The sequence below is a fragment of the Bos mutus genome, chromosome 2 (genome assembly GCF_027580195.1).
Source record: "Bos mutus isolate GX-2022 chromosome 2, NWIPB_WYAK_1.1, whole genome shotgun sequence".
Lineage (NCBI taxonomy): Eukaryota > Metazoa > Chordata > Mammalia > Artiodactyla > Bovidae > Bos > Bos mutus.
Window position 1 is genome coordinate 97,756,933 of NC_091618.1, and position 24,090 is coordinate 97,781,022.

At 39.0% G+C, this 24,090-nt stretch overlaps 1 protein-coding gene across 1 annotated transcript in view; it reads right to left on the reverse strand.

Annotated features, from left to right (window-relative positions):
- CCDC148 (coiled-coil domain containing 148) overlaps positions 1-24,090 on the reverse strand; it is a 303,432-nt gene that overhangs the window by 69,170 nt on the left and 210,172 nt on the right. The window contains exon 13 of the mRNA XM_070357356.1: positions 1,094-1,212. Within this exon, the coding sequence (XP_070213457.1) occupies positions 1,094-1,212 (119 nt within the window). The remainder of the gene's footprint in view (positions 1-1,093; positions 1,213-24,090) is intronic.

A 24,090-nucleotide genomic window follows, 5' to 3' on the forward strand; every position in this document is an offset into this window, starting at 1 on the left:
CCCCTTCTTGCTCCTGCTTCATGGCTGCCAGCAGCACTTGTGGGGTACACTCAGGGGTGCTTGTGGAGCTCATTTGCACCCTGTGGGCAGTTTCCCATCAAATTTAAGAAGTACTCTCATCGTCAGATTCCCATCAAGTCTTGGAAGCGTAAGCATCACAATGCTTGACTTCCAGTTTGGGCATCCTGCACCCAGGTAGGGTGTTCCTGCTTGCCCAGTGACTGGGAACAACTTATGGATGAGCCCATTCAAGGACTTTCCCACCACGTGGCAGCCCACAGCCACAGTGAGATCTGAATCCCAACTGTGGAGAGGAGGGTTCGCACTCTCAAATTTGTTTCTTCCATGAGAACCCTCCTTCAGCCCTGGGACATTCTTTAAACTTCTCTATATCCTTTTACGTAACTGAGAATTATTTTTCTTAGAATTAATATTTTTTTATCTTAAACTTCCCCTATTCAAAATACTATGTTGTCTCTGCCCCTTCACTGACCTTGATTGATACATTAAACTAGGGAAAAGTAATTTTAACTTTCAGTGCAGTAAATCCTCATAGAATGAGGAAACTGTATCTCAGATGTCCTTTCCAGCTCTAAAATTACATTATTCTAGGGAATTCAAGGTTTTTCCTATATCAAATATCTCTTAAGTATAATAAAAGGAATACCACACAGCACAGTATGATTGTGTATTGTCTTTCTCAGCCTCAGTCATAGTAAATGGGTCTCTCTTTTCCTCTGAATAATGGTTTCTTTCTTCTAGGTCAAAATATTAAGTCACTGCAGCAGCCAGTATTATTTCACAAACACAGGGGGCAATCAAATACTATGAAATTCTCTGTGATGATTCTAACTAGGAAGCTATCTAAGGAACAAAATGGAAAATTAGAGATTTGTGTATGAATATGAAAGTTTAAAATATAAGTATCACTTTTCAATTTGTGAATATAAATATTGCAAGGACATATTAAGTACAGAAAAATGCTCCCTCTGATATTATTTATCCTAACACATTATGTAAGATTCCATTCACTTAACACATTACAAAAGACTTCTATTACCACACAATTTACTGTTTTGGTTTTTTTTTTTACCTTTCTCTGTCTTTTACTGACTGTTCAGCCATTAATTTCTTCAGTTCTTCCAGACGCCGAAGACCTCTCATTTCCATTTCCTGCCATTTCTGTTCTTTATCAGCCCGGTATTTTCTTATCTAATGTATAAGTATCACATGAAATTTAAATTAATGACAAATACAAAAACAAGGAACAAAGTTATAACAACATTATCCATTGGTTCATATAGCAAAGATTGAATTTAAATGGCCCTCCATGTTTTTGGTCTGCCTACAATACACTGACAACAGAAAAAATAAGTTAAAACATGAAAGTACATGTCCTGAGAAACCGCACGGTTTAACAGTTTCTAAAGTGGAAATGTAACATGTGCTCAAGACCTAAAGTTTTAATATATGGCTAAAATAATCGACTTTCAGGGAACCACAATAAAAGCATATTATTGTCTCTAAAGTATATGATCTACCTGTTACTCAAGAATATTTTTATCCTCTTATGGTAATGTAGTCTTTAACAAATATAGCATTAAATCTATTTTTACTTTAAAAGCATGAGTTTATTTATGCTAATGGACAGCAAGATATTGAAAGCTTTATGCTTCTGGGGATGTGGCAGGAGATAGGTGGGAGGAAGGAGGAAAAGAAAAAATTAGCAGGGTTGTGATAAATAGTAGTTCTGACTTATGTGGTAAAATGAAGGACAAATTTATCAAGCTCAAAAAAATGAAAGTACTGTCTCACTAGGCATGTTTTACCTCCCTTTTCTGGGAATGGAGTCAGCAAGAGAAAACCTGAAGCACACATAAGCTATTTTCAGGGGGCCGAAACCATTATTCCCCTAGTGACGGTGCAACTGAAGTTTATGTTTAATTGACAGAGGACCATTCAATGACTGGCCTGCCATGCTGTGTCTGGGTCAAGAGACTGAATCTTGCTGGTAAAAAACAGTACATTAATGGTGAATTGTAGTGAGTTACTACCAGCAGAGGGGCTTTTGTAAAGGTTGGGTTAGCCTCATCCCCAAGGTGGCATTTTTCTCTTTTGAGAAGTGAATATGAAAAGCTAAGTGGTTTTCAGACTTGCCCAGCAACGTGGTCTCTGGCCCCTGGAAGAACAAGAAGAGGCATCCCAAGTGCAATGGCCACAGCCTAGCAACTCTGCAGCAGGCCTGTGACACCAGCAGCCACAACAGCAACATCCATTCAGTGCTTAATGAGTAATTGCATGGCTCCAAGGTAAGGTGATTCTACACCAGACATGGTTGAAGTCTGAATTTGGGGGGAACAGAGAGGAAGCTAGAAAGGTAGCAGCACCAAAGATGGAAGGTGAAAGAGAGGGTAGGAAAGGGAGAAAAAGGAACACTGACACATGTCAGAGTCCTAACTGACAAATGCCTCAGCATTCTATTAGTGCCAGATATGGAAATGTTAACAACCATTATATTACCTCCCTCTGGGTTTATAACTGATCTTTATTTTATTCTTCATACTTTCTGTGTTAACTTATTTTGTGCAGTGAATATATATTTCTTTCATAATCAGAGAGAAAAGAGATACTTCAGAAAAAAAGATATTGGATTACAGGGCATTTTTCTCTGGGTTCTGACCATTGACAATATTGCTTACTCCCAGCATTGACCTTGAGGGGAAGTCAGTGGTCCTTCTGCCGACAATCCCTTGACAAGAATGGACCAATCCCAGGTTGCTGGTATCTTCAGATCACTGACACCATCTGGTTCAGTGGCCTGTGCAGGCTCTGGAAGTGTGTCACACCTGAGGCTTTTTGGCATCTCAGAACCAACAATTTCCATCCTTGACTCTGGTATCCTCAGCCTTTGCTATAGCTAACAAATCACTCTCTCTCTATCCCCCTCACTCCCTCCTTTCCTCTTGTCTTGGCTGAAATTCTCCTGAGTGAAGGATGCTTTTCTTATGATGCCTTGTTTGCCAGGAGGCTGGGGAATGGTTTGAGCATTTTCTGTCTTGTTAATGGCTACTTTGAGACCATGATGCTGTCCCTCACAGGTACAATGCTTTCTTCCTTTGATGTTTACACCATCTGGCTGTATTACACCATCTACCTAGCCTTATCACCAGTATGTGTGGACTTCCAGGTCTCTCTCAAATATTCATTGAGAATTCAGATATCTGAGCCACAGACACATGGGCCTTGTCTAGAAGAACTCCTTCTACCTTCCTAGTCAACTTCTGTCTGAAGCCCCTCTGACCTGCTAACTCACAGATGCATGACTTCCTCCATTCCAGTGAGCCACCTCCCCGTCCAGGATTCTACTCTCATGGAGAATGGCTCCAATTCCAAGAGCTTCAATTATAGCCAGTTATCTTACAACCAGACCTATGACCCTTTCCCATCATCCTCTGTGTTCTGCTTGTATAATTTTATTCCTCTGGTATAAGCCTCGCCACAAGGCTTTGTTAATTAGTATACTTATTCCTCTGTCCCGGTAGACTGCAGAAACTGTGATTTATTATCCTCTGCACTTCCAGCAACAACCAAAGTGTCTAGGAGATAGAATATACCTAATAAACATGTGATTGATGAAAGAATTACACGACTTTATAAACTGGTACCAAATTGATGGTTTCAGTTGAATCTTTATTGACAATCAGCATTCCTTTTATGAACTCCTGGCCAGTGCTTCTCAGCTTGCTCATGGTATCATTTGAATGCCTGTTCACTATGTTAAGTTCCATACCTGCCTCTATTTCTTTGCTTTTATCAGAAGAAATGGAGATCCTAAAGATCATTTCCTTGATGTCCTGCTCCTCAGAGGAAGTGAGGAGCACTTCCAAAACTTAACCCCCACCTGGGCTCCATATCCTATTCTCCAATTCCATCTCTATAATCTTCCTCCATCACCTACCCTTTATTCCCTTGTAACTTCAACCTCTTGGTCTTTGCTTCTTTCTCCTCACATGAAAATCTAAACAAATCTTATTCATTAACCAAAATTGTAAAGTACTTTCTTTACACACCCCAAGACTGTAGCACCATACCCTTCATTGTCCCCTTTCAGTCAAGAATACTCTCCTCCAATTTTGCATCTCCTATTTTAATCCTCACCCATGATGTACCTCTGCCTCCACTCCAATTGACTACTTCTGACACTGACTTCCCAATGATCAAACCATTCATTTTATGTATTATTTTTTTAAGTGTCTCTGTATTTGATTCTACCAGTGCTTATAGTCTTAAGAAACTAGTGACTTTGGCATTCATTTATTCAAAAAATACTTATTGAGCATCTACTTTAAGCCAGATACTTGGGATATGATGCTTAAAAAGAAATAAAGCCTTGGCTTCAAGGTTCTGAGAGTTTGTGGAAAGAGAGATAACAAGTAAATGAATGAAGAGAATATTATGCTAAATTCTGGGAAGGAAATAAATATGGCAACAATTTAGAAAAATCTGGGAAGAACTATTAGAAAGCATAGTTGTAAATGACATTTGGATTAAAATTTGGAAGATGAGGGTAAGGAAACAATGAAAAGAGATGAAGGAGACCACTGAAAGAAGTGTGAGTTTTGGGTGCAATAGCATTGAGTGAGAATGACTTTGCACTTGCTCAGAGTTGGGAAGAAACCAGAGCAGCTGGAACAGGTGGTTCGAATTTAGACTGGAGGTGAGTTTGGTAAGCTAGATGGTGGTTAGATGATTAGGCAAGGATTTAGTTCTAAAAAAAAGACATAGAAGAGTTTAAAGCAAAGAGTGATATGATGTGACAAATTTTTAAAAGATAGCTTGGGCTATTCAGTGAAGAATGGACAGTAGCGGAGCAAAGGAGAAATGAGAGACCAAATAGAATAAAGCAAAAATAATCACTGGGATTCAGGAAATTAAAAATTCCAATTAAAAGAGACACGTGTACCCCAATGTTCATCGCAGCACTGTTTATAATAGCCAGGACATGGAAGCAACCTAGATGTCCATCAGCAGATGAATGGATAAGAAAGCTGTGGTACATATACACAATGGAGTATTACTCAGCCATTAAAAAGAATACATTTGAATCAGTTCTAATGAGGTGGATGAAACTGGAGCCTATTCTACAGAGTGAAGTAAGCCAGAAAGAAAAACACCAATACAGTATACTAATGCATATATATGGAATTTAGAAAGATGGTAACAATAACCCTGTATGCAAGACAGCAAAAGAGACACAGATGTATAGAACAGTCTTTTGGACTCTGTGGGAGAGGGAGGGGGGGATGATTTGGGGGAGTGTCATGGAAAGATGTATAGTATCATATAAGAAATGAATCGCCAGTCCAGGTTCGATACAGGATCCTTGGGGCTGGTGCACCGGGACAACCCAGAGGGATGGTACAGGGAGGAGGTGGGAGGGGGCGTTCAGGATGGGGAACACATGTACGCCCGTGGCAGAGTCATGTTGATATGTGGCAGAACCGATGTAATATTGTAAAGTAATTAGCCTCCAATTAAAATAAATAAATTTAAATTAAAAAAAATTCAAATCTAAAATGTGCTTTTGAATAGTGTCAGAGTGCTCATTGAAGGATTAGATACAGTAGTTGAAGTTAAAAGAATCAAGGTAAATTCCTAGGGTTTTGGTAGAGCAACTGGGTAGATGATGGTACCAATAACTGAGATGGGAAATTAGAAGAAGAACAGGTTCAGAAAAGAAAGTCAGGGGCTCACTATTAAACATTAAACAGTTGACATGACTGTATAACATTTAAGTAGAAATTCCACATAAACATCTGGAGGTACACAGATGGGTAGCTCAGGAGAATTCAGGACTGGAGATCTAAATTAAGGAGATATCCTCTTAAAATTGTATGATGCCAAGGGAATAGACAACATCTGTAGAGTGAGAACATAAATAGAAAAGAGAAGGCAGTCATGCACTTTCATGTTTATCTGCCTTTTGCAGTTTTATCAACCAGTATAACTTCATTTTCCTCCTCTACATGTCAGTTTTACTCTACCATTAAGACCAGAACAAATGCCATCTTCTTGAATCTCCCTCTGAACCCTCTAGGGAAAATGTTAGCTCAATCCTTGGCATACCACTGACCCTTAATTAGGATTTTTTTACCCTCACTTCTTTGTTCTGCCTTGTACTCTTTCATTTGCTTTCAGGAGGGACTGCCACTGCCATTGTTATTGATTTATCTGGGCATTTACTACATGCCTGGCATGCTCTGCCCTGCCTTATTGCCTGCTAAATCCTCCTGTCCATCATTTAAGACTCAACTATAGCATTGCTTTCCCAGCCTTCCTCCTTCCCCCTCTTCTCCAGACAAAGTCAGGCACTATTTTATGTATCTTTAGCATAGCCCTTTCCATATTGATCTGCATTATTCACCTTTGTATGCATAGGACATTGTATCATGTCTAACACACAATAGGGCTTAAGTGATCAGCGCTGAGGTGAGTGGAAGCATTTTCTGATCTCTGGTCTGAGAATAACAAAGTTATGGATGGGAACCAGGCCAGCAGTTTTATTTGCAGGGTAGTAAAGTCCGAACTAAACACTTCCCTAAAGACAGTTCCATTGACTATCCATCAGTTAATAAGAGCAGGAAGTATGTGTCATGAAATACTGGCTTTGCAAGCTTCAACTAAAGTTAAGAGTATTTAGCCCTTTAGAACATTTGTTGAGACATAGATTGTAAGCATACTATTTTTTAGACTTTTTGAGTGGTCCTAACAGCTTTCCAATGACAGGGGAACCAGAAAGCTAGTGCACAGGAGACAAGTTGAATTTAAACCTTGTTTCTTCTAGGCTTACAGACGAAATTTCTTGAAAAAATTTTCTTTTCTGAAAACCAAAATGGACCCTCATTACCCTTCATTTCCTCTTGTTATCTTTGATTCTATTGGATAGTCTTTCACAGTTCCACATTTTGTTCATTTTGGTAAAGTTAAGCCACTATAAGTATAAACAAACTTAAGAAACTATTCTCTATATAGATTTATGAGCCAAAATAATGTTGTGCTATCTTTTCAGAGAGTTTAAGATACTTATTATATCCCACCTTACTTTTGTAATCTTCTGAACAATTTGTTTCCTATTAAAAACTTGACTAGTAAACATGATGCTTATGGTATTAGAGTAAATCAGAGTTTAATTTTAAAAATCTTGTGCTAACATTACATAAACATTGTCATTTCTTCAGTCTGAGTTATAATTCAGTATAGAATAAAAATGTCTTATTTACACATAGAAGGGTTTCCCTTATGGTTCAGATGGTAAAGAATCTGTCTGTAATGCAGGAGACCTGGGTTGGGAAGATCCCCTGGAGAAAGGAATGGTAACCCACTCCAGTATTTCTGCCTGGAAAATCCCATGGACAGAGGAGTCTGGAGGCTACAGTCCATGGGGTGGCAAAGAATCGGACATGACCAAGCAACTAATACATGCATTTTTCAGACATTAGAAAGTTAGGGCTAAAGCATTATAGTGGAAGACAGTTTAGTCTCTGATTTCAAGCAATCTATGTGATATTGAATCTTTGAACAAATAAACTTCTGGACCTTGCTCCTAAGTCATTACAAAGGTTTCAATGACTTACTCAGGAGGAGGTCATAATTTTTAACCAGATAGACAAAATATATGAAATATGAAGTGAAAAATATCCAGTTCCATTGCTCATAAACCGCTGAGGTAAAACGATTTTAATTTAACTTTCTAAGATTTCATTTACTTAGCTAATTCCTTGCATCTTTTCTACTTTGGCCTAGAATATGCACTGCCACACACACACACACACACACACACAAATGTGTCATTGCTATATATGAAAACATGACAGGACCTCTTAATAAAAAAAGCATTTTTTTTACTTTAAATTTTCCCACTTGTTTCACATAGATGAGCCTATATCACATAAAATCACCACCAACAGAAGTTTGACTCATTTCTATGCAATCAGTTTGACAATCATCTATATTTTGCCACATAAATTTTCATACATTTGTGTGAACTTCTGAAAGGTTAGGGACATGCTTTACACTGCAGCATTTATTTGTAACCAGTAGTATCACATCTTGGAGATAAGATATATACAAGACACATATTTGCTAAATTACTCCAGTAGAAAATAATATGGAAAGGCAACATTGTACATAGCACTTTTCTTGTATCAATTCATATAAATCCAAACCTATTAATAAAGCATCCAGATAGATAATAATGACAGACCATAGACATGAGTGAACCAATTTGTTTAGTTGTGTGGTGTATAGAGGTATGTTTAATCCCAGCAGAGCATGGGAACATGACACTTCTCTAAGTCAAATTGTCTATGGAAGCCAAGTTCAAGGTTTTTCATGCTAAAGATGGACACTTGGTCACTTCCATCCTCAGAACCTTTCAGCTAACATCTCTTCATCCTTTATGGTATAGAGATCTCTGTGGGCTTTAATCCAGGATGTGCTGAAGCTTCTGAGCAAAAAATTAGCCTCAAAAGAATTATTTTGCAGAACATACTTTATGCAAAGATGGGACAACTCTCTACATGGGTAAAAAATCAAAGCTAGTTCTCTGGTTTTTAAAATAGAAAATCAGTTTTTACACCCTCCTGCCTGGTTATTTGAATATAATGGATCTCCTTTCAGTCTACAGTTCAGACTATTTGTATTTCAGCTACTTACTTTCAGTGTCTTGAAGATTTTTGACACCAGTCTCCAATCTGATAAACAAGAGCATCTACCATTAGTGAGAGGGTAAACTGTCATACTCTTTTAGAAGAATAAATAGGGAAATGACTAGCAAAAGTCTTAAAAATTAAAAAATGAAGTTTAAGAATTAATACCAGATACCTATACAAAGATTTATATATAGGTATATTCATTACAGCCTTAAAATAGGCTGAAAAATAGGCTGGAAATAATATAATACCTCCCAAATAAGAAATTGGTTAAATGCAATTATTCACATAATGAAACACTAAGCAAGCACTAAAAATTATGTGGTAGAAATACAGAGTAAAATACCCTGAATATATTGACAGATGGGAAAAATCAGATTAAAAATATATACGTAGTATGTATGCAGTTAAATTAAAATCCTGCCTGGTGGGCTATGGCCCATAGGGTTGCAAAGAGCTGGACATGACTAAAGCGACTTAGCAGAGTTGGTGAAGGATATGGAGGCCTGGCGTGCTGTGATTCGTGGGGTCACAAAGAGTCGGACACGACTGAGTGACTGAACTGAACTGATACATAAGGAAAAAAGAATATAAGAAATGTTCTAATATAAATATAAGAACATTTAATCTTTTGCTAATGGTTTACAATTTGGGGTGGATTTATGGTATTTTGTGTGCTTAATTGCATTTTCCAAACTATCCACAATGGACATAAAAGACTTCATAATTACAAAGGGATGTATTAAAAATATAGCCAAGAAAAATCAAAATTTAGAAGGAATATTTATGGGACATGACTGTTATTCATTCTGGAAGTTTCCAAATTCTATTCCCATATCAAATCAGATGACAAAAATACTGTATATCCTTGTATATAACATTTTCTATATTTGTCACCTTGCATGCACCACTTTCCATTTTTGTAAAAAAGTTTTATAGAATTATGATTTAATTTTATTTTGAAGGCCTTATAAAGGTTAACACAATATTATATGAGAGTTGGTTTAGACGCAGTAAAACTACTGAAAATGCTTTTCCTTGGGCAGTTTGCCTCCCTCCCCCTGCCAGCTCTGGTTGTGCTAGATGTTGTCTATTATTAGCAAATAAGAACTAAATGCTTCCTTTTAACTTTACCCATGTTCAATTACAGCACCCCTTTTTAGTCTTGGTGTGCTGACATAACTATATTCCCATCCTCTTGGTTTTTTGTCTCTTATTCTCTTACTAATTTTCTATTTTAACGATTCCTAATAGGAAACAGATGGCACACTCAAAATTAGGATAAATCCAGAAGAATGTAATACGGGGACGATGATAAAGAAGATTGGAATGCGGGGCAATCACAAGGGCGCATGTGGCAGCCAGGCTGCTCTACCCAGAGCCAGAGAAGAGCTTGTCAGGTGGCCTTCCCCATCTCCTGCACGGGGAGGGCCACCTGGCTAGGGCTGAGACCTTTGTGGGAGGACACAGCTAGTCAACACAACTCTGCAGGGTCAGGAGCTGCGAGAACAGCGGTCCCAACCTCACTTTCTTATCTTACCTTCATCCGTAGCATTCCACTTCGACTGAACCCAACCAAAGGCGCAAGAATAAGGGAGCCTCCTATAAGACAACTCTCAGGGACATAGAGTAGAATGGAGAGCAGACATGACCGAGTGGGTGCATATCTAGCACAGTAACATTAGTGCCTTTATTATAAATTGTTTGGAAGTATGTGGTTTCTATATGTGTAAGTAAATAACATGAATTTTTTTAGGTGATGTTCACTTTGGTCATTTATGTGAGCATTTTTCCCATAGCTGAGCTGCCAACTCAAATTGGCAATAGCTATTTTCTGCCACAATGTAGTCTTATGTCCCTAGAACATGATGAGCCAAGAAAGTATTCTGGGGTAAACACATTAGTTATCTCCCTCTTAATTGAAATGCCAGGTGGATTTAAAAATAACTGTGATATCTTCTTTAGGAGTAAAGTCTATTTTCAGTCTGGGCATTGAAATATTACATAATGATCATGTCATATGTTGATATGACTAAAATGAATTTGTAATCTTGTTTAATTTCTCTCTTTTCACTATTCATTAAAAAGGGAGTATATATACTGAGGATGTTGTATTTCAAAGCCTGAAGTGTCAGGGAGAGTGAAAAGTGAAAAGTAATCAAACCTAAGAGTCATTCAATCATGACTTCTTAGAGCTGAGGTGATTTCAGCAATGATTCAAACACTTCATTTTACAATTGAGTAAGCAAAATCCCACAGAGCCTACATATCTTGCCCAAGGTCACCCACCTTGCTAGGGTCTCCTAGTTTGACATATTTTCCTCTATATCTCAGTATCAAAGTACAGTTGTATTCTGTTCATTCACTAAATTCACTCATTCAAACAATATTTATTGAGTGCCTTGTGTCAGGCACTGGAGATAAAACAATAAGAAAATGGACAAATTCCTCCTTTTTATTGGGCTTACATTCTAGAAGAGACAGTCAATAAATAAATAAATAGATGTCAGACAAATGATAAATGCTAAGAAAAAAATTAAGTAGGGTGAATGGACACAGTGACAGGGAAGGAGGATGCTATTTTAAGTTTGGTAATCAAGGACAGATGCTCTCTTTGATAAGATGACATTTGAGTGGGACCCTGAATGGAGTGAGTGAGTTATGCAGACATCTGCGAGAAGACTCTTCCAGGCACAGGGGACAGCCGGTGCAAAAGGGTAAGGGGACCTGTACTAGGGTGTTTGAAGAGGAAGAAGCAGGTTGTGATGGGTGGAGCAGGAGAAGTGATGGGGAAGTGGCAAGATATGAGATCCAAGAGATATTGAGTGCAATGCAGGGAACGATGTAATCTGATGTGACTTTTAAAAACACTCTGACTGCTATGTGGGAAACGGATGAAGAGGGAGGGTGGGAATGGAAAAGGAGGAGGCAGAGAAATTAATTATAAGAGTAAGAAATTTATAATAGTTCTGATTTGAAACATGGAGCCTTATATTCATAACAATAGGTAAGGCATGACAATGTGAGTATAGGATGTAAGGGGAAGGGATGAGTCAAAATACCATGGCTTTGGAACTCAAACTAGGGCTCTGGGACAACCTAGATGGGTGGGATGGGGTGGGAGGTAGGAGGGAGGCTCAAGAGGGAGAGGACATATGTATACCTATGGCTGATCTATGTCGATGTATGGCAGAAACCAACACAATATTATAATCATCCTTCAATTAAAAATAAATAAGGAAGAAAAGGGGCAGAAAAAAAAAATATCAAGATGTTTAGCCCAAGCACTGGGAGAATAGGTTTCTATTTGTTGAGAAATGGAATGTGGAGGAAAGAGAAGGTTTAGAGGGAAAAGCAAGATTATATTTGGGACATATTAGATATGAAACAGTGAGATGTGAGACAGTGAGTTTGCAGTTCAAGAGAGAAACCTCTACCAGAGATATTAATTGGTAATTTGAGTCAGCATGTAAATGGCATATGAAGTATATTGGGTCCATTGAGATCCCCCAGAAAGTTCTCCAAGGGAACTCCAAGACTTAGGGGTGGAATGGTGAAGAAGATCCATCCAAATTTATTGAGGACAACCCAGGGAAATAAAACAAAGAGAATGGCTTCCTAGAAGCTAAATATCAAGTTTTCCAAAGAGGAGGCAATGATCACTTCCATCTTAATAGCTTATGTAAAGTGAGGACTGAGAATTGACCCCTGAAATTAGCAACATGGAGATCACTAATGCCTTTGACAAGCACAATTTTGCCGGAATCAAGGGAGAAAATGGCTCCAGAGACAATGGATGGGAAGAAGTGAGGACAGTGTGTATAGGCTACGGAGGTGATGTGATTTTCTTAAGGGAAGAGATGTGAAGTCAAGGGAGAGTAATTTTTTTTATTAATAAATACAAGTCAGAATGGTATATTTGTAGGTTAATAGGAAAGATCTAGAACAAAAGGAGGGGAATCATGGTGGTGGGAGAGAGATTTGATGGCCTTGAGCAGGAGAGGGGGAACAGGATCCTGAGCATAAATGAAGGGACTGGCCATAGACAGGAGCACAAATACATAATGCATTGTAAAAGAAAGAAAGGAAGCGAATGGGTACAGATTCTAATAGGTTGGTAAATGCAATACTGAAAGCCCGTGGAAATTCTCTTCTTGTGAAATATAGACAGGCTTAAAATAAAACTCACATCAAAATCATTAATATTTTCTTCAGTCAACTTAACAAAAGAACAACACCAAGGAGGCAAAGCTGGTTTTTTTTTTTTTTTTTCAACCTGTTCACAAAACATGTCTTATACTTGACACTTCACCTGTGATCAAACTATAACGGTCTGGTTCCTTGTACTGTTAAGCTATACTGGTTCATTAACCTAAGGAGAGAAATCCTGAGAGAATATTAACAAGAATAAGACAGACTGTACCTGTAGAACATGAAAGAAATACTCCTAGGAAGCAGACTACTAAAGAGATTTTAAATTAACAATTACCTATCTAACAGTTCTGAGTAAACTAGGACACGATCAAAGCCATGAAAATGACCCGAAAGCAAATAGTTTGAAACCAAGTGTTCTTAAAATGGATTAATCACAAAATTAGCAGTAAACAGCAATCAGAGTGATGGGCAGCACAGCACAGTGTTTAATGTCATGAATGATGCAGTTGCACCTCCTGGGTTCAAATCTTAGCTGTACCTCTTAGGGGCTATGGGACTTTGGGGAAATTATGTTTCCTCTATGTATCTCTGTTTCTTCATCTATAAAATGAAGATCATATTAGTACCCACCCCTTAGGGTTATTAAGAAGATTAAATAAATGCAGAACAGTGCCTTGCACATAGCAAGCATTGCATAGGTGTCTGTTAATTAAATCAAATCACCATGAATAATCAAGACCCAGCCAGAAAATGTAGCCAAAAATTGACACCTGGAGATAATTTTTAAGACTTTACTTTTTAAATTTCCTACTGGGAAATCTTTTACAGAAAAACAAATACATCTGTTTCTTGATCATCCTGGATATTTTTCCCCCTCCATCTGACTTTTTCTTCAAATTGTATCCTGACAAAGATTAGGAAGAATCCATAATCAGCATTTCCATGCTCAAAAAAGAAATTCTAATGGAAATCTTCACTTTAAAAGACATGGAAACTAAAAAAGTGAGTCTCTTGTATTACCATCCTACCTTTCTGTCACTTACTGACTCAAATACCAAGAGCTGACTCTACATTTGGACTCATATTAGAAGATCATAATCAGTAAACAAGTTCTGTTAATGTTAATTTCTAAATTTTAATGACAAAATACAGAATATTATTATTTTAAAATTATATGATCCTTGATTTTTTTTTTTTTCTCCCATACAACATTCATTTCTTTACTCATATAGCATCATTCAGAGGACTGGTTAAATATTCAGGAGGTAAAATCTGAACCCCCAAGTTTATTTTGGAGTCATTTCTACATGAAATATACATTAACTATCTTTTCCTTTTGACCAATGTAATATCCTGATGGTTAATTTACCTGCTAGATTTTATAGCAACACCTGCTTAAACTTTGTGTGATCACATTTCTGGTAGTTAGTAATTGAGGAAACTACAAAACAGAGGTTGGGAAGTCATTCAATAGATGGTCCTCAGCCAGATGGTCCTCAGCTACTCCTTTAGCTGTAGTAGCAGGAGGTTCCTTTGCAAAAAAGTTTGCAGTGAGAGATTTGGGTAGATGGATTTTAGAGAAGAGGTCAAACTGGTGTTCAGAGAGATTCAAGAGACATTTTTAGGGTCTAAAGAGTCTATAAAAGTTTTTACATTCTATATTCTTCATTTTATAAAGATGTAAAAAAGTGTTATAAACCAATCTGAGATCATCTGAATGTCCCTTCCTGACTAAATGCCTCCATGGTGGTTTTTTGTGTTTGCAACTCAGTTGGTCCCCAGTGGTATATTCCATAAACTGGCAGTATAGCTTAAGTTATTTTACTCTAAGTGGGGTCCAGTTAGATCAGTTAATCTTTCTCTATCTCCCTCTCCCTCCCCTGTACCATCTTCATTCAAGGTTGAGAAAGAGCAGCTTGAGGGAAAAGGATGGAGAATCTGACCAGGAGATGCTAAAGGCTCTTTTTCCCACTGCCTAAATCCCCAAGATCTGTATCACCCTCCTCTGCAACAGCAGAGAATTCACTGGAAATGAAAAGCAATCAGTCACAGACATTTGAAGGAAATTGCAGAGGACAGTTCCGTATCCTGCAGTTCCTTTGGTGCACAAATGCATACAATAGCAATCAAAGGCCTAAACAGGAAAGAGAAGAATTAATAGAAAGAGAGTTGATGAACCCTTTTGGAATCAGTTAGGGCAAAAATTTTGTATTCTAAGGCCTGAACTTTGACCAATTGTGGCAAAACCAATAAGTTTCTTTGGCATAAGAGCGTTCTTACTAGGAAACAATCAGAGCAACATGGGCCAGTGTGAGGATGGATGAGATGGGATGAGGAAATAAGAGAAGGTCTAGGCATAAATAATGGCAAAGGCACTATCCTAACCACCCCAAGCTTAAACCCTCATCAATACCCACTGAAAGGAGCAGGAAAGTCACACCATAATTGTGCATGTCTATGTACACAAATATACACATTTGTATATGTCCATATATATTTAATTTACTATATATAGTTGGGCTTAATTTAACTAATTGAAAATTTCATGTATAGTTTAGTCCACTTTGTATTTTTAGTTTTTCTCTTTTAACCCTTTTATTTTACTTATAAACTTTGAAGCTAAAATAAATTCTTCTGTATTATTGGGAAGGGTCCTAAAATGGTGGAGGAATAGGACAGAAAGACCACTTTCTCCCCTACAAATTCATTGAAAGATCATTTGAACGCTGAGCAAATACCACAAAACAACTTCTGAACGCTGGTGGAGGACACCAGGCACCCAGAAAGGCAGCCCATTGTCTTCAAAAGGAGGTAGGACAAAACATAAAAGATAAAAAGAGAGACAAAAGAGTTAGGGATGGAGACCCATCCCCGGGAGGGAGTCGTAAAAGAGAAGTTTCCAAACACCAGGAAACCCTCTCACCAGCGGGTCTGTGGGGAGTTTTGGAATCTCAGAGGGCGACATAACTGGGAGGAAAAAATAGATAAATAAAACCCACAGATTATGCGCCTAACCACAACTCCCAGCAGAGAAGTAGCCCAGACGCTTGCATCTCCCACCAGCAAGTGGGGGCTGAACAGGGAGGCGCAGGCTGCATTGCTTAGGGTAAGGACCGGACCTGAATGCCCTGAGGACAATCTGAGGGAGCTAACCTGAGATAGCAACCCAAACTGTGGGATAGCCAGAGAGAAAAAAAAGAGAAAGAGAGAACTTTCCTGCTAAAAGCTCTAACCTAAGGCACTGCCAGGCCACTCACAGAACAAAGGACTGAGCAAATACCAGAGGAGAGGTAGCCGGCAGTGGACAGGCCCATTCCCTGCCGGAGGCAGCCAGGTGACAGCCAGAGCCAGAAGGCAAGGGGTAAACTCGGCCCCAGAGATGGCATCCTCTACCAAACTGCAAGCAGGCTCTCCAGTTGCTAACCAAGTCTTCTTGGGATCCTGGATGGTTGACATCCACCAGGAGGGATGCAGCCAGAGATCAGCTCCCCAGAGGAGACACAGGGCACACCTGAGACAGTGCTCCCACTGTGCACCCAGGAAATGGAGCGGCTGGGACATGGGAGGTGATAAGACCCACTGCCCCACCTGGGGAGTGTGCGCTCGCCAAGCACCTGGTCGCCTAAGCTGCTCAGACCTGGGAAGGGCACAAAACGCAGGCCCAACTGAGTCTGTGCCTTTGTGGAGTACCCGAGAACCTGAAACTGAGTGGGTTAGACCTGGGAAGTGCACGCAAACCAGGGCCCCCCGCTTAGACAGTTCCCCTGCAGAGCAACCTGGAGCCTGAGCAGTGTAGACCAGGAAAGCACACACGCCGTGAGTGGGGCAAACCCAGTGTGGCTCAGACACTGCGAGCACTCCGCACGCACACCAGTGATATTTGTTTGCAGTGTTTCTCCCTCCCCACAGCACAATTGAACAAGTGAGCCTAAATAAATGACCACGTTCGCCCCCTTGTGTCAGGGCGGAAGTTAGATACTAATGAGACTTGCAAACAGAGGAAGCCAAAATAAATGAAGAAGAGGGAATCGCTTTGGAAGTGACAGGTACAACAGATTAAAACCGTGTAGTTAGCACTGGCTACATTGGAAGGGACCTATAGACTTTGAGAAGAAGTATAAGCTGGAACAAGGAACTATCTGAAACTGAACTGACCCCACACTGCCTGCAACAGCTCCAGAGAAATTCCTAGATATATTTTTACTATTATCACTTTTTAAATTAAAAATATATATATTTTTAAGTCCTCTATTAATCCTTTAATTTTCATTTTTATAACCTACTATCACATTGCAAAAAAACACCCTATTTTTAAAGCAAACTTAATATATACTTTTTATAATTTTTGTAATTTGCTTTGTTTTTTTAATAGTGTATTTTTGAGAGTCTAACCTCTACTCTAGATTTTTAATCTTTGCTTTTTGGTATTTGTTATCAATTCTGTACCTTTAAGAATCTTATCTTCAGTGCCCATTTTTTTACTTAGTGTGTGATTACTAGCTTGATTGCTCTCTCCCCTTTTGACTCTCCTTTTTCTCTCCCAGGTCACCTCTATCTCCTCCCTCCCACTTCTCTTCTCTACTTTGTGAATCTCTTTGGGTGTTCTAGGCTGTGGAGAACACTTAGGGAATTGATCACAGGCTAGATTGACTCCCCCTCCTCCCTCCTCTCCTCCTGGTCACTTCTATCTCCTTCCTCCATCTTCTCTTCTCTATGGAAATCCATGAACCTCTCTGAGTGTTCCAGACTGTGGAGAGCAAATAGGGAACTGATTACTGGCTAGATTTCTCTCACCCCTTTTGATTCCCCCTCTTCTCCTCTTGGTCACCTCTATCTCCCTCCTCCCTCTTCTCTTCTCCATGTAACTCTGTGAACCTCTCTGGCTGTCCCCAACTGTGGAAAAACTTTTCACCATTAACCTAGATATTTTATCATCAGTGTTGCATGGATGGAGAAGTCTTGAGGCTACTGTAAGAATAAGACTGAAAACCAGAGGCAGGAGGCTTAAATCCAAAACTTGAGGACACCAGAAAACTCCTGACTCCATGGAACATTAATCGACTAGAGCTCACCCAAAAGCCTCCATACCTACACTGAAACCAAGCTCTACCCAAGAGCCAACAAGTTTCAGAGCAAGACATACCAAGATAATTCTCCAACAATGCAGGAACATAACCCTGAGCACAAAAATACAGGCAGCCAAAAGTCACACCAAACCCATAGACACCTCAAAACTCACTACTGGACACTTCATTGCACTTCAGAGAGAAGAGATCCAGCTCCACCCACCAGAACACTGACACAAGCTTCCCTAACCAGGAGACCTGGACAGTTCACTCGTCCAACTCCACTCACAAGGAGGAAACTCCACAATAAAGAGGAACCACAAACTTCCAGCAAACAGAAAGGCCACCCAAACACAGCAACCTAAACAAGATGAAAAGGCAGAGCAATATTCAGCAGATAAAGGAACATGATAAAAAGCCCACCAAACTAAACAAAAAAAGGAGGAGATAGGGGGTCTACCCAAAAAAGAATTCAGAAGAATGATAGTAAAAATGATCCAAAATCTTGAAAACAAAATGGAGTTACAGATAGTCTGGAGACAAAAATGAGGAGATGCAAGAAAAGTTTAACAAGGACCTAGAAGAAATAAAAAAGAGTCAATCAATAATGAATAATGCAATAACTGAGATCAAAAGCACTCTGGAGGGAACCAACAGTAGAATAACTGAGGCAGAAGATAGGATAAGTGAGGTGGAAGATTGAATGGTGGAAAGAAATGAAGCAGAGAGGGAAAAAGAAAAAAGAATTAAAAGAAATGAGGACAACATCAGGGACCTCTGGGACAATGTTAAATGCCCCAACATTCAAATCATAGGAGTCCCAGAAGAAGAAGAAGACAAAAAGAAAGGCCATGAGAAAATACTTGAGGAGATAATACTTGAAAACTTCCCTAAATTGGGGAAGGAAATACTCACCCAACTCCAAGAAACCCACAGAGTCCCAAACAGGATAAACCCAAGGTGAAACACCCCAAGACACACATTAAACAAATTAATGAAGATCAAACACAAAGAACAAAAATTAAGAGCAGCAAGGGAAAAACAACAAATAACTCACAAGGGGATCCCCATAAGGATAACAGTTGATCTTTCAATAGAAACTCCTCAAGCCAGAAGGGAATAGCAGGACACACTTAAAGTGATGAAAGAGGAAAACCTACAACCCAGATTACTGCACCCAGCAAGAATCTCATTCAAATATGAAGGAGAAATCAAAAGCTTTACAGACAAGCAAAAGCTCAGAGAATCCAGCACCACCAAACCAGCTCTTCAACAAATGCTAAAGGATCTTCTCTAGGCAGGAAACGCAGAAAGGGTGTATAACTCGAACCCAAAACAACAAAGTAAATGGCAATGGGATCATCAGTTCACTTCAGTTGTTCAGACGTGTCCAACTCTTTGCAACCCCATGAATCACAGCATGCCAGGCCTCCCTGTCCATCACCACTCCCAGAGTCCACCCAAACCAATGTCCATTGAGTCAGTGATGTCATTCAACCATCTCATCCTCTGTCATCCCCTTCTCCTCCTGCCCACAATCTTTCCCAGCATCGGGGTCTTTTCAAATGAGTCAGCTCTTCGCATCAGGTGGCCAAAGTATTGGAATTTCAGCTCAGCATCAGTCCTCCCAATGAACACCCAGGACTGATCTCTTTAAGGATGAATTGGTTGGATCACCTTGCAGTCCAAAGGACTCTGAAGAGGCTTCTCCAACATCACAGTTCAAAAGCATCAATTCTTCAGTGCTCAGCTTTCTTTATACTACAACTTTTACATCCATACATGACCACTGGAAAAACCATAGCCTTGACTAGACAGACTTTTGTTGACAAATTAATTTCTCTGTTTTTTAATATGCTATCTAGGTTGGTCATAACTTTCCTTCCAAAGAGTAAGTGTCTTTTAATTTCATGGCTGCAATCACCATCTGCAGTGATTTTAGAGCTCCCAAAAATAAAGTCATCAACTGTTTCCATTGTTTCCCCATCTATTTGCCGTGAAGTGATGGGACCGGATGCCATGATCTTAGTTTTCCGAATGTTGAGCTTTAAGCCAACTTTTTCACTCTCCTCTTTCACTTTCATCAAGAGGCTCTTTAGTTTTTCTTCACTTCTTGCCATAAGGGTGGTGTCATCTGCATATCTGAGGTTATTGATATTTCTCCTGGCCACCTTGATTCCAGCTTGTGCTTCCTCCAGCCCAGCATTTCTCATGATGTACTCTGCATATAAGTTAAATAAGCAGGGTGACAATACACAGCCTTGACATACTCCTTTTCCTATTTTGAACCAGTCTGTTGTTCCATGTCCAGTTCTAACTGTTACTTCTTAAAGTGTATACAGGTTTGCAGGTCAGGTGGTCTGGTATTCCCATCTCTTTCAGAATTTTCCACAGTTTATTGTGATCCACACAGTCAAAGGCTTTGGCATAGTCAATAAAGAGAAATAGATGTTTTTCTGGAACTTTCTTGTTTTTTCAAAGATCTATCAGATGTGGGCAATTTGATCTCTGGTTCCTCTGCCTTTTCTAAAACCAGCTTGAACATTTAGAAGTTCACGGTTCACATATTGCTGAAACCTGGCTTGGAGAATTTTAAGCATTACTTTACTAGCGTGTGAGATGAGTACAATTGTGCGGTAGTTTGAGCATTCTTTGGCATTGCCTTTCTTTGGGATTGGAATGAAAACTGACCTTTTCCAGTCCTGTGGCCACTGCTGAGTTTTCCAAATTTGCTGGCATATTGAGTGCAGAACTTTCACAGCATCATCTTTCAGGATTTGAAATAGATCAACTGGAATTTCATCACTTTCACTAGATTTGTTTGTAGTGATGCTCCCTAAGGTCCACTTGACTTCACATTCAAGGATGTCTGGCTCTAGGTGATTGATCATACCATCGTGATTATCTGGGTTGTGAAGATCTTTTTTGTACAGTTCTTCTGCGTATTCTTGCCACGTCTTCTTAATATCTTCTGCTTCTGTTAGGTCCATATAATTTCTGTCCTTTATTAGCCCATCTTTGCATGAAATGTACCCTTGGTATCTCTAATTTTCTTGAAGAGATCTCTAGTCTTTCCCATTCTATTGTTTTCCTCTATTTCTTTGCATTGATCGCTGAGGAAGGCTTTATCTCTTCTTGTTATTCTTTGGAACTCTACATTCAAATGGGTATATCTTTCCTTTTCTCCTTTGCTTTTCACTTCTCTTCTTTTCACAGCTATTTGTAAGGCCTCTTCAGACAGCCATTTTGCTTTTTTGCATTTCTTTTTCTTGGGAATGGTCTTGATTCTTGTCTTCTGTACAATGTCACGAACCTCCATTCATAGTTCATCAGGCACTCTGTCTATCAGATCTAGTCCCTTAAATCTATTTCTCACTTCCACTTATAGTCATAAGGGATTTAAATAGGTCATACCTGAATGGTCTAGTGGTTTTCTGCACTTTCTACAATTTCAGTCTGAATTTGGTAATAAGGCGAAGTTCAGGATCTGAGCCACGGGTTGAATGCTCCAACCAAAAGACAAAGACTGGCTGCTGAATGGATACAAAAACAAGACCCCTATATATGCTGTCTACAAGAGACCCACCTCAAACCTAGGGACAAATACAGACTAAAAGTGAAGGGCTAGAAAAAGATATTTCACACAAATGGAGATCAAAAGAGTAGCAATATTCGTATCAGATAAAATAGACTTTGAAATAAAGGCCATGAAAAGAGACAAAGAATGACACTACATAATGATCAAAGGATCAATCCAAGAAGAAGATTTAACAATTATAAATATATATGCTCCCATATTGTCACCCTGTTTATTTAACTTATATGCAGAGTACATCATGAGAAACGCTGGACTGGAAGAAACACAAGCTGGAATCAAGATTGCCAGGAGAAATATCAATAACCTCAGATATGCAGATGACACCACCCTTATGGCAGAAAGTGAAGAGGAACTAAAAAGCCTCTTGATGAAGGTAAAAGTGGAGAGTGAAACAGTTGGCTTAAAGCTCAACATTCAGAAAACGAAGACCATGGCATCCGGTCCCATCACTTCATGGGAAATAGATGGGGAAACAGTGGAAACAGTGTCAGACTTTATTTTTTCTGGTCTCCAAAATCACTGCAGATGGTGATTGCAGCCATGAAATTAAAAGACACTTACTCCTTGGAAGGAAAGTTATGACCAACCTAGATAGCATATTCAAAAGCAGAGACATCACTTTGCCAACAAAGGTTCATCTAGTCAAGGCTATGGTTTTTCCTGTGGTCATGTATGGATGTGAGAGTTGGACTGTGAAGAAGGCTGAGTGCCGAAGAATTGATGCTTTTGAACCGTGGTGTTGGAGAAGACTCTTGAGAGTCCCTTGGACTACAAGGAGATCCAACCAGTCCATCCTAAAGGAGATCAGCCCTGGGATTTCTTTGCAAGGAATGATGCTAAAGCTGAAACTCCAGTACTTTGGCCACCTCATGCGAAGAGTTGACTCATTGGAAAGGACTCTGATGCTGGGAGGGATTGTGGGCAGGAGGAGAAGGGGACGACAGAAGATGAGATGGCTGGATGGCATCACTGACTCGATGGACGTGAGTCTGAGTGAACTCCGGGAGTTGATGATGGACAGGAAGGCCTGGCATGCTGCGATTCATGGGGTCGCAAAGAGTCGGACACGACTGAGCAAATGATCTGATCTGATCTGAACATAGGAGCACCACAATACGTAAGGCAAATGATAACAAGAATGAAAGGGGAAATTAACAGTAACACAATAATAGTGGGAGACTTTAATACCCCACTCACACCTATGAATAGATTAACTAAACAGAAAATTAGCAAGGAAACACAAACTTTAAGTGATACAATGGACCAATTAGACCTAATTGATATCTATAGGACATTTCACCCTAAAACAATGAATTTCACCTTCCTGGGCCATAAATATAGCTTGGTAAATTCAAAAAATTGAAACCATCTCAAGCATCTTTTCTGATAACAATGCGGTAAGATTAGATGTCAACTACAGGAAAAGAAAACTATTAAAAATACAAACATATGGAGGCTAAACAACACACTTCTGAAAAAATCAACAAATCGCAGAAGGAATCAAAAAAGAAATCAAAATATGAGAAGAAATGAATGAAAATGAAAACACAACAACCCAAAACCCATGGGATTCAGTAAACGCAGTGCTAAGGGGAAGGTTCATAGCAATACAAGCCTACCTCAAGAAACAGAGAAATCAAATAAATAGCCTAACTCTACACCTAAAGCAACTAGAAAAAGAAGAAATGAAGCACCCCAGGGTTAGTAGAAGGAAATAAATCATTAAAAATAGGGCAGAAATAAATGCAAAAGAAAGAAAGGAGACCATAGCCAAAATCAACAAAGCTAAAAGCTGGTTCTTTGAGAAGACAAATAAAATAGACAAATCATTAGCCAGACTAATCAAGAAAAAAAGGGAGAAGAATGAAATCAACAAAATTAGAAACGAAAATGGAGAAATCACAACAGACAACACAGAAATACAAAGGATCATAAGAGATTACTGTCACCAACTATATGCCAATAAAATGGACAACTTGGACGAAATGGATAAATTCTTAGAAAAGTATAACTTTCCAAAACTGAACCAAGAAGAAATAGAAAATCTTAACAGATGCATCAGAACCACAGAAGTCAAAACTGTAATCAGAAATCTTCCAACAAACAAAACTCCCAGGGCCAGGTGGCTTCACAGCTGAATTCTACCAAAAATTTAGAGACGAACTAACACCTATCCTACTCAAACTCTTCCAGAAAATTGCAAAGGTAAACTTCCAAGCTCATTCTATGAGGCCACCATCACCCTAATACCAAAACCAGACAAAGATGCCACAAAAAAAGAAAACTACAGGCCAATATCACTGATGAACACAGATGCAAAAATCCTTAACAAAATTCTAGCAAACAGAATCCAACAACATATTAAAAAGATCATACATCATGACCAAGTGGGCTTTATCCCTGGGATGCAAGGGTTCCTCAATATTTGCAAATCAAACAATGTGATACACCACATTAACAAAATGAAAAATAAAAACCATATGATTATCTCAATAGATGCAGAGAAAGCCTTTGACAAAAGTCAACATCCATTTATGATAAAATAGTAAAAAAACAACCT